We start from the raw sequence: 12180 nt of genomic DNA on the forward strand, positions 1-12180 counted from the left end.
TTACTGTGTAGGGAAATAGATCAATGCAATACAATACAAATATAAAGTTAGGAACGCTAATAAATGTAATTTGTAAAATAAGTGTTATCTGTCTTGTCGCGCTCAATGAACGAGCTCGCGAATGTTCAAGAACCTTCCCACGTATGGCGACACATTAGTGCCATAAAGCACTCATGTGATAAAACATGCATTCGGGCGTATTATATTATATCACACGCGTAGATATTAATTGCGAGCGTGCAAATTATCTCTGCGCACGCGCGCACTCAGAGCGCTGCTCCCCGAGCGAGGAAAACAGCTCCTCGAGAGCATTACCTCGTTGCAAGAGAGAGCGGGAAATAACTTTGGTCGCACAAAGCAGCCTTAGCCTCTCGCAAATGATGTTTTGTGCGACCGAAGTTATTTCCCGCTCTCGCTTGCAACTAGGTAATGCTCTCGAGGAACTGTTTTCCTCGCTCGGGAGCAGTGCTCTGAGTGCGCGCGCAAGCAGAGATAATTTGCATGCTTGCAATTAATATCTACGAGTGTGATATGATATAATACGCCCGAATGCATGTTTTATCACATGAGTGCTTTATGGCACTAATGTGTCGGCATACCCAAGTCATTCGACGCGCGAATGTTCAAGAACCTTCCCACGTCATTCGACGCACGAATGTTCAAGAACCTTCCCATGTCATTCGACGCGAACGGGCGACGCGATCGTCTGTTGCCAGGCAGGTTTGGAATGGATTACTATGGATGACGTCGGCCGGTACAATCTATTACTGTTCACCACCAACATTTTTGATCACCAGCCGCCACTGCTGCTGCAGAAATGTCTACCGTAACACTAACCCTACTTGGTCAATGAAAGAGCTAAGCTACTCAAAAGCTATTTTATTCAGAAAAAAACTGTTTGTTGGTCATTTTTCGAATGCTTACATCATAAGTATAATTGACCGCTGTCAAGGACCGGGGATTTATTGCCGTCTTTCGTAGCACTCCGCAAGTAGGCCTACGGTAGCTTATCAACCCCAGAGTACTGGTACTGGTAACAGATAAATTGTAAAAAGACACATGGTGTGAAGTTATTTTTTTAGTTTTGGCAAGTAGCCATGTAATAAGCGGCATAATGTATAGAACGTCGCCGGTCATTGTCGAAAATAAGCCCCTTTGTTTGTTCACCGGCTCCCGGATGAGTCAAAAGCAGCGAAAGAATTTCCCCCAAAAAGGGACAATGAAGGATGACTTAACTTAACTACCATAACATTCTGCCGAAATTGCTATTCCATTTTAAATCAAATAGGCTACAGCAGAGCTGCAAACTTGTCGCTTTTCGGCGACAATCGCCGTTTTCTTCGTCAATTTGGTCATTCACGTGAATCGTGTAGAACCGGAGAGTTTTGTTTTTTGGGGGGGGGGGGGGGGGGGGGGTCCAGAATTGCGAACAATTATTGGATCATTCTTATAATTGACATTTCTCTGGGCCAATCGGAATCTCAGCACTTGCTTCAGAATCTTTCTTATAATTGACATTTCTCTGTGCCAATCGGAATTTTGAAGCATACAGCGCCAACTGAGCTCGCCATTGGATGAGGCGGTCGCCTGGCTACCGCGCATCCGCATGCATGCGGCCATACAACGCAAGAGAGCTTGCGAAACACTCGTCTAGAGGGGTGTTCCACGAACGGAGGTTTAACAAACACTGAGTCAACGCTGAACTCTAGGTTAATTTACCCATTGCCGACTAACCCAGAGTTTTCGGTTCCACAGCAGCGGTTATGCATGTTCAACCAACTCGGGGTTGGTTAACACAGGGTTGTGCGCGTCACCGCCAAACCTAAAAAGACGTGATGTATAGATCATGGAAACCCTGATCGAAATGGCGAAACGGGCCGCTTATTTCAATGAAATGGAATTTCAGGTTCTCCTGGGGAGCTATGACGAGGAGAAGGACATTATCACAAGAAAAGGGAACGCTAAAGCCTCTGCAACCCGGAGAACCAAAGCCTGGCAGCGGATCGCTGACCGCGTAAATGCGTTAGTTACACGTCAAAAGCATGATCGTTAATATTTGAGCCATGAATATATAAATATCCCAGTTAAGCATTCTTAAAGATTCTACCACATAACCCCTTTCTTCTAAAAAAATATGTACTCCGATGGCTTCCAAGCGGTCAGCGGATCAAGTATAAAAATGAAGTATAAAAAACATACAAACTGGTAAGCTTTGCCCACCATCGTATTGGTATAAATTGAAATAAGCATTTTTTTAAGCCAAATCCTTCCTGCGGTAGTTTTTTTGTAATAAAGAGTTTATTTTTTGTTTCATGCTATAATAATATGACTATACAACAGATGAATTAGTACTTAAACCTGTGATAAAGTATGCAATGTCAGAGTTTTGAAGTTTAGAGGTAAAAAATATGTAAGTGTCAGTAGTCGCTGTCGGGACGATTGAAACACTTGTTTCAAACGTCCCGCACATCACCATGCGTAATTACGCGCACATTGCACGATGGATACCTGTATAAATCACATAATTAATAAATGTTTTGCAATGAATAAATACTGCTTTGAATTAATAACATATTTTGAATGAACAAAACGTGTTTATCACATGCATCAACAGATTACTGAGAAAAATCAGAAGGAGAACCACCTCCCGTGGGCTGGTTCCTGCATGGGACAACATCATGTCACGTTGTCACGCTACCTCAAGGGGAGGACAGAGGAGGGCAGTGAAGCCATTTATTTTGGGCTCACCCCTAATGAGGTCAGTGTTGTGAAAAGGGCTACATACATTTTTGGACAGGCACACATGTATGCTATGCACATAGTTTAATTAATAAATATGAACAAATAACATAAACATAAACACACAAATGTACATCAACTTTTTACGACCCCGTGCATTTCAGCTGCCCATTCCCTGCATCCTGGTCGAGGAAGGACTGGATCACCTCCTTCATGGAGCGCAGTAGCAGCCTCCCCCTTCGGCGTCCAGAGGCCACTAGCCAACAACGGTTGTCCAGCTTCAATCAAAACAATGTCAACTTGTTCTACCAAAATTGAAAGACGGTGCTGGACCGGCACCAGTTCCAGGCCAAGGATATTTGGAACATTAATGAAACCGGTATTTAATATTAACTATATTAATATAAAACACAACTATATACACATAACTATATTTATAAAAATAAACTATGCTCACAACTATATAATATGAAAAAAACGATATACACATAACTAGATATCTAAATAGAAACGATGCCAACAACTATATACATATAAAAACAACTATATATACATAACTATGTATGTGTTGTTACGTATTTTAAGAATCTAAGCTACCCACTGTTACGTATTTTAAGAATCTAAGCTACCCACACATAGACCCAATGATGCAGGACCAAACATATTAGCCGTAAATACCATACATAGCCACAAGGGGAGCAAGACCTTATTGAAGGCTGTAATAAATACTTTAGCCACAGAAGGCAGCATCACAGACCAGGCGAGAAACCCGAGGGTTATCTCACATCGGCTCCCCCCCACTACTTCCGGACTGCGCTGGTCAGATCATAACAGCCTACAGATCCACATTGTCTTCAGAAACTCTCGGCAGCCCATACGGATAGGGTTAATAGCTTTGGTCAGCTAGAATACATCTCCAATCTCTCTTTGCTTCAGAGTATCAGTTTACCATACCGAAAATACTTTATATAAATAAAGTCTCTTTAAAGCTATTCCTTTGGATTCGAATACTTTCCCTGAAGAATTACGCAATAGTGTATATAGTTACTATGCTCACACAACTATTTACAGGGGTCACCACTGTCGTCGCCCAGATGGGGCAGAAGCAGGTCAGGTCAGTGACCTCAGCGGAGAGGGGGACCCTGCCTGGTCACAGTTGCCCTGGCAGGCAATGCGCAGGGCGACCTTGTTCCGCAATTCTTTATCTTCCCCCGTAAGCGGTTCGAAGACCACTTCCTGAGGGGTGGACCCGTTGGCTGTGCTGGCACCGCCAACCCAACTGGCTGGATGAAGGAGCCAGACTTCCTCCTGTACCTGGCCCACTTCACCAGTCACACCCGTGTCCAAGGAGTCGAAGCTGCTCCGCCTGCTGGACAATCACCCGTTCCACCTGTCAATTGCAGCAATTGATTACTGCAGAGCCAATGGCATAGTGCTGCTGTCATTCCCCTCCCCACTGCACCCGCAGGTTGCAGCCAATGGACATTAGTGTCTTCGGCCCCCTAAAGGAGTACGTAAACAGTGCGGTGGACAGGTTGATGAGGAGCCACCAAGGGATCACAACTTGCTGGAGTCACCCCTGGTGCCACCTCAGCTGCTCCTCCCACCATCACCTGGCCCGCTGATGGAGTCACCCCCAATCCAGTGTGATTTTTGCTATAAGTGGTCGCATGAGGCTTGCACCGACGGGAGTACACACTACCTGTGTCACCTGTGTGACAAAGAATAAAAATATTTAGCCTACTATACTGTCCATGTGTCTTCACTAGTTTGCAGTGGAAATACTGTAAATGTAGGCCTACAGCACAATTCACTTAACATTATAGACTGAGTAACTAACTAACTATTAGGCCTGGGTTAGGCTATGAGTGGGAGCTGGGCTATTAAATATTTCGCTGGGTAGGCCTACTTTTCGTCCATGATTGTAACGCATCCAAAATAACAACGGCTACATTAAATTATGACAATAATAATTGAATTTAGTGGACATGTACACTTAAAAACTGCTGGGTATAAGCAATAGGCTAGCCTTCTACACCCTTGCTCTTGGTCATGACACATGGCATTTATCAGATAAAATAAGTTTAGCCACTTACCTGTCCACAGAGACTCCGGATGCTTCTGTGCGCCGGGCTGTGCGTGTCGAAAAGAAATTAACCCTGTGCGGCGCTTGGATAAATTTCCGCTGTAACAGGTCTCATGATATCCTGTTGACCTGGTAGTTTTTGTTTAAAATAAATAAAAGGATGTTCAACTGTGTATCCTTAAACATGACTTAGGACAGGGAAATAAGTAAATTTAATGCAAATTTAGTCGTCCAAAAGAAGAAAGGTGAGTTTTAATCGAAATGTGCATCTTGACAATTACGCACGGGCCAAAAATATAATTTGACCTATTTATATTATGCGGAATTATGTGAAATTTTAGCAATGAAGAGTACACTAGTATGTTGTCTAGTATGTTGCATAAAAACAAGAGTAAGGGCAATAGATTATTTTTAAAATATGCTGTTTCGTCCCGCATGTGTGTTTCAAACGTCCCGACTAGGCGGGGCGTTTGAAACAAATGTCAACTTACGTTCAATGTTAAAAAACAGCTCGATCATCCAATATATGTATTAAATTTCACTTGTAACCAAGAGAACACACCTGTGAGTTGTTGATCACATGTTAAAATTATTTGTATAGGGTGAACATGGGTAAAGTGGGACAATTTTTGAAATTCCAATTTCTCAACTGATTTAACAAAAACCCAGATATCATTTATAACATAGTATATTTGTAGAAAGCTGGGGTTGTCCTTTGCATAATCAAATAATTTTAATTTAACCACTCTTATTGCAGATAGAATTAAACTCATGCAAAGGTCAACTGACCATCCCCCACATTTTCGGGGGGTACATTGGTAAAGCGGGACACACCTATTGTCAAAGTGGGACAATTTATTTTGGAGGCACAACTCATTTTACATGGAGTTAAGCATGGAAAACATGTAGGCTATTTATTTGCATCATTGTATTTATTTGATCTCATGAACTGCATTAAATTGCATTTACATGTTAAAATGATTTTGTCCGAAATAATTTGCTAAATTCACTCACATAAAATAAAATAAACTACATGGAAAGCATAAAGCAGTTTGGGAAAAAATTCCAGGTCCAAGCACTCAGTAGGATGCAAAAAATGATTCATTTATTATTAAGGGCTAAACCATTAAAAAACACCAACGTGTGTCGGCTCACCAGCCTTCATCAGGGAAAGCATGTATCTATTTGGTCTCATGAACTGCATTACATGAACTGTTTATTAAATTAAATTGCATTGACATGTTAAAAAGATTCTGTCCCAAATTATTTGTTAAATTCACTCAAACACTAATGCATTTCAACTTATTAGTTTTGAAAATACTGAAATTGAACTCATTAGATTCATTTTACAATTGTCTGTGCCCCAGCTAATGGGGATCGTATTAAACTAAACTAAACTAAACTCACAGCTCCCCCCGTAACATACAGCCTCTACAAGTAAAGCTTGTGTCATCGAAGACCCCATCAATTTCAGCACATGTTTGATGAAACCATCCATCACACAAGTCACATTTCACCCATTCCTCTTCTTTCTTTGGGTCTTCTGCTGCTCCATACCTGAGCTTGCATGAGCGGCAGACATCAGCCCCCTCGCTACTGGAGCCAGGCTGGACTCTTTCTTTCTTAATGGCCGTCTTTCCTTTCTTCCCCCCACTCTTGCTTTTCTTTGGTTTTTTCTTTTCGATGTATTCAAAGTGTGCATTGCTTGTCAAGACGTATGAGGGTGGTTTTGCGCGTTTCTTAGTCGGCCCTCTTTTTCTCATTGGGATCTTAATCAGGTTAGAAAAGGTCACACCCTCATCTTCTTGTTCACAGCCAGCCAGGGGTAAGGCCACCTCTATCACAGGTGGTATAAATGGTTCGTCACATGTTGGGCCTATTGGGGTAGCCTCCTCTCCTACCACCACTTCCCCACCTATCCACTCTGATATTTCAGGCTCAGGTTCAGGCTCAGTTTCAGGCTCAGGTTGTTCAGGTTGCAGGGGTCTTTCTGAGGTCACAGCGGGTTCAAAGATCCGCTCTCCTAGGGACTTTATGTCAACAGGAAACATACCTGTGCCCCTGAAGCCAGCTTGTGCTGTTTTCACAGATGCAGCCTTTTTCCAGGCCTTGCTAAACAGAGTGAAGAACATCGTCTTAGTCAGTTTTCCTCCACCTGTCTGGACAATGAAGTCCCATCCCTCATTGGTCCAGTGGCTTTTGAGGGATTTGAAGAGTGACTTGTCAGCTGGCTGAAGGTGGTGGGTTGCATGGGCAGGGTAACGCATGACATGTATATTTGTGGCCTTCATCAGCTTGAGAAAGTCCGGGTTGTACACATGACTGCTGTGTCCATCCAACAGCAGCACATGTGGCCTTGGGTCATTTTTGTCCAGCATAGAAACAAACTGTTTCCCCCAATCCACCAGTAACTCACTGTTGATCCAACCAGAATCTGATACCCTGAGAATGGTGTCTCTGGGCTTGTTCAAAAGCCATTCAGGTTTAAGTCTTTTGGCCTTAAAGATGACGAGCGTTCGCCCATACTCTCCTGCGGCATTGAAGGAGGCCAAGACTGTGGTGGTCTCCCCCCTTTCCCCGGATGTTATTTGAAAACACGGCTGGCCTCTTTCTCCAACAGCATTTGAAGTGAGGAAGTGGTCTTGGAGGCCGGTCTCATCAAGATTCCAGATGTGGCTGGGAAGATCCTTGATGCTCAAGGAGGTGAGAAGGTTGTCATAGATCTCAAACCATTTCCCCACAGTCACTCTGTTCACACAACCTGCCCTATTAGCCGAAAGACCCTCTGGCTTTCTCAGCCCAATGGTCTTGCTATGCCGGCGCAGGAAACTGTCCATCCAGTACTGCCCGGCTTGCTGTGTGGCATCAGAAAAACCTGCAATGCCATTGCCCTGAGCAAACTTGTACACCAGCCTCTGAATGTCATTTCTTCTGAAAGGAAATCCACGGCTAGCAAGAAGTTTGATGTGCCCTAGCAGCTCTTCCTCACTCTCTGTGGACAAAATCCGCTTCCTGCCACTGACATGTTCATGTCCTTTAACCTTATCCTTAATGCGACGCTGTAATGTGCTCTTAGGAACACACCATGCACGGGCAATCACACGTAACTTCGGCTTGAAGCCATTTGCCTCTCTCTCCTTGTATTCCTCTATCGCTCCCTTCATACGCTCCTCACACCACTTATTTAGGACTCTTCTTCTGCTTTTCTCCCTTTCCCTTTCCTCTCACTCTCTGCTTTTCTGGTCCCTGAAATACATGTTCAGTTCATTAACTATAGGAAATAAACTAATATACCACTGAAATACACCATCAACCCCACATTTTCTTTATTATTCCATCTGATGGTAAGATATTGTGGAGGGCTAACGTGGCTAACTAGCATTCAATTTAATAAAGTTGATAATAAAGTATATAGCCTTTTGAGATGAAAATTACATTAACAGTGTTTCATTTATACAATATTTGGACAAAAGTTCAGTTAAATAATAGTTAAATGAGCATAATAGTACTTTATTTGCTGTCCCACTTTAACAATAATGCTTGTCCCACTTTACCAAGTACACTACTGGTAAAGTGGGACAGCAGGATATTTGCCCCTAACTAAAATATTTAATCAAATAAATTCATTATTTTTTAACTTTGACACTTAAAGTAGTCACATTACATATGAAAACAACTTTACATGCCTAACATTTAAATCTAAGATTATATTGGCCTTAACACAATTGACCTCTAATCCCCATGTCATTTGTCTTACCATTGTTTTTCGCGCTTCTGCCCGTGAATGTAGTCTGACCACGCCCCCATGCATGACATCACACCCACACTGCCAATGATGTTTCACTCTCTACATCCCAGAGTGTATTAAACCAATGGGTTCTCACTCCCAAGGCACAACCACGCAAAGATATTCACAAAAAGGCTTAGCTGTCCCACTTTACCCATGTTCACCCTACGTAACGTCATCTTTGAAAAAGACGTTTAACTGAAAAGTGTTTCAATCGACCCGGCTCTCCCCTACTGCTAGTCCTAATATCAAACAATATATCTACAACAATATAGACAATCAAATAACGTAAATGATGATTAAAAAAACAGAAAGGCCAATTTTTACTGGGAATGTCTAAATCTATCAAGAAACAATTACATAAATACAATAATAAATCATACTTACGTAACGCAACCGTGTTCCAGCCAAGAAAATCTCAACTGATATGATCGTCTGATTCGTCTCGGCTCTTAAAGGCTTTCAAATGTGTTGCCGCGTCCGAAAATCAATAATAAATCATACTTACGCAACCGTGTTCCAGCAAAGAAAATCTCAACTGATATGATCGCCTCAGCTCTTGGTGATAGGCTTTCAAACGTTAAGGCGCGTCCGCGTTCGCGGATTAGACACGGGTCCGACACGGGTCCGCTCAGGATGCGCAATATATCCATAAATAATCAAATAAATAAATCAAATAATAGCTTACGCAACCGTGTTCCAGCTAAGAAAATCTCAATTTATATGATCTCTCAGCTCTTGGTGTACTTTCAGCAGTAAAAGGCGCGTTGGATATGCGGATCCGCCTAGGAGTCTTGCGCGTCGGATCTGACACGGGTCCTCTGGGTGGCGCGAAAACGGATGTGACAGTAACGCGGGTTGGGTGACTCCTATGCGGATCCGCCTAGGAGTCTCCTGCTGTGTGGGATATTAGCCTACATAAGGGAGAACAATTCTGTCTCGTATGTAATCCTGTTCTGTGGGAAACTCTAATAGTTTTATATAGGCTTTGTGCCTTGGCTCTTTTTATTATTTGTAGGGTAATTATTAGGTGAGTTCTGCATGCAGCACTCAACTATTGTTCTTCTTAGGTTTTATTCTTTTTTTCTACATTTCTTTATTATTCTCTAAAAACTTTGGGACCTATCTCCTTCCTCAATTTTTCACCTAGAGACTCCATTCAATTTTTTAAATATTCAGAATAGCTTGGAATCGCGCGCATGTTCAGATTTTTTTAATATTTTATACTTTCAAAGATATTCTTTTAAAATATAATATTTTTTTAACATGGGAGTCAATGGGAGGACGGTAGAGCCGTCCTCCCATTGGTACTTCAACTGTAGAAGTAGCGTAACTAAATACATTTTCAACCGTTTATCTTCGTTCAAACCATTTAACAAATCTACACACTTGTATCTTCCATCATACCTAAACGGAATTTCGATATCATTTAAACTTTCTTCAGAATCAGTTTCAGTTTCATACCCCTTCGTTTTCAGCTGTTTTCATTGAAGACATCTGCCGATTCTGATACACCTACTTCTTATGAGAACGTAACTCAATCCTTTTTCATCCGTTTACCATCGTTCAAACCATTAAACAAATCTACACACATGTAACTTCAATACTATCGAAACGGAATTTCGATAAAAACCGGCATCTTTTTCAGTTGCTTATAATAATTTAAGTATCCATAGCAACGCCGGTAAACAAACCCCGCGAAGCACAATCCCTACAGAGCTCCCCGTGCAGAGCTTTTGGCCGTGATATACAATTATATCATTATCACACACGCGCACGCAGTGCAGGGCAATATATTTGACGTTTCAGATACAGCACAGCGGTGCTGAATGCTTTGCGCTTTTCATTCATCGGTCACTTTATTTGTTTCCAACCATTTACATTTTCTTAAATGGTGTGCATGTTTACATTGTTTACTCCATTTAGACTTTTGAACTTTTGTTCAAATCCCTTCACTTGATTTAAGCATCACCATTGAATTTGTTAATTGTTGTAATTTCTTAGGATGTAAACATGGACTTCAAGTTATAACATCAATACCAATAGACGTGAGGTTGACGTTTCGATTTGACCGAATAGCATTATGCTGCTATCCATTTGGATGGTACGCTGGTACGAACGACCAGCTTCAGCGAGAACGTGACGTATTTCCCTTGCTCCAGCCTTCCAGTTTGCCATTTATGTCCGACGAGTTTGAGAAGAATGGTTCTATGTCGTATAGGCTGCCTTTTAAGGCTATCGCTATTGGGTTTTCCCTAGGCGTGAGCCGTAGCACTGAAAAATGTGTAATCCCCGCCCACTGAAATTAGCATACTGTTTGCTTTTACTTCTATCTTCTTCCACGAGATTCTGGAACTGTTTCAGGAAAATCACAGCCATAATTTCCTGTTCTAGGAAAGTGTCCAGCGTGGTCGACAAAACTGCTCCCTTTTTGGCGTCGATATATCGTCGACATATTGTAACTAGATTCTATGAGTATAGGCGCAGCCTTAAGGCTATCGCTATTGGGTTATCCCTAGGCGTGAGCCGTAGCACTGAAAAATTTGTAATCCCCGCCTACCAACTGCGTGGGCCTCTGTTACGCGGCTCAAACGTAACAAAGAAACGGGGCAGGAGACAGCGCGAAAAGTCAATGTTTCTTCATTTAATTGCCTCAAAAGCAATGAATCAAACAGATATGAACAATCATGGTGCAAAGCACAAATCAAATCTCCCGCTCCCGCTCCGCGTCTCTCCAGGCCAGGCCCCCTTTTATCCCATTCACGGGGACACAACCCGTACGCGGGCACACCCCCATCCTGGAACATGCGGTTCCAGGCCTATGAGAGCAAAGGCAGACAAAACACGTAGCACACATACCACGACAACCGAAAGGCCAATGTGGCCGTAACACCCCCCCCCCTTAAGAAGGAGCTTGCAGAGTATCAAAAGACACCACAATTACAAAACAACTACATTTCCGAAACTATCTCCAACTAAAACCCCTTTTCCTGGTAGGTGTTCTCCACTTTGTCCAAAACTTCGTCATCCGGGCTCTGGCTAGCGTCCACATGCAGCTTGAACGGCCTGTCCAACTGCGGCGCGGCCAAAACAGGAGAAGATGTTAGGAGAGCCATTACTGTCGCAAAAGCAGACTGGCATACCGGAGTCCAGTCGAACTTCACCGAGGACTTCAAAAGATCGGTCAACGGCGCAACAACAGATGAGAAACTCTTGAATAAGACAAATTAACTCTGCACGCTTGTCCCCAGACAGGTGCTGCAGCAACTGGGGAAGCTGCTTCAAGGTCTTGAGGGGAAAAACGGTCTGTCTAGTTACTGGACCAGATGAAATGAGACGGAGAGGTAATAAAGTCTGTCGGCACGAGGACCTTGGATTTATTAAGTAAAGTGGCAACGGTTATACAGAGTCATAAAGCGTGAGAGATCGAATATGTCTGAGTCCCTAATCAGCGCTGATGGTTCGTCCAGAGCTTCGCCTCCGTGGAAGGTCTGCTTCAGAAGAAGGTGAAGAGTCCCTGTGTGATACAGTCTTATGCTGTATCCTCCTCTTGATGAGGTGTGTGCGT

The 12180-nt window shown here is 42.8% G+C and overlaps 1 protein-coding gene across 1 annotated transcript; it reads right to left on the reverse strand.

The window, feature by feature from the left end:
- Window positions 1-1620: 1620 nt before the first annotated feature.
- Window positions 1621-11813, reverse strand: si:rp71-1d10.8 (uncharacterized). Its single transcript, XM_056595629.1, has 2 exons — window positions 4836-11813; window positions 1621-4129 (listed from the first exon to the last, which is right to left on the reverse strand). The coding sequence occupies exon 1, from the start codon at window positions 7987-7989 to the stop codon at window positions 6229-6231; it is 1761 nt and encodes a 586-aa protein (XP_056451604.1). The 5' UTR covers window positions 7990-11813; the 3' UTR covers window positions 1621-4129; window positions 4836-6228.
- Window positions 11814-12180: the final 367 nt, after the last annotated feature.

The sequence above is a fragment of the Gadus chalcogrammus genome, chromosome 7, assembly GCF_026213295.1.
Source record: "Gadus chalcogrammus isolate NIFS_2021 chromosome 7, NIFS_Gcha_1.0, whole genome shotgun sequence".
In the NCBI taxonomy this organism is placed as follows: Eukaryota; Metazoa; Chordata; class Actinopteri; order Gadiformes; family Gadidae; genus Gadus; species Gadus chalcogrammus.

Bases quoted from the DNA above. Each gene is read 5' to 3' on its own strand.
- si:rp71-1d10.8 (XM_056595629.1), bottom strand. From the start codon at position 7,989: ATGAAGGGAGCGATAGAGGAATACAAGGAGAGAGAGGCAAATGGCTTC.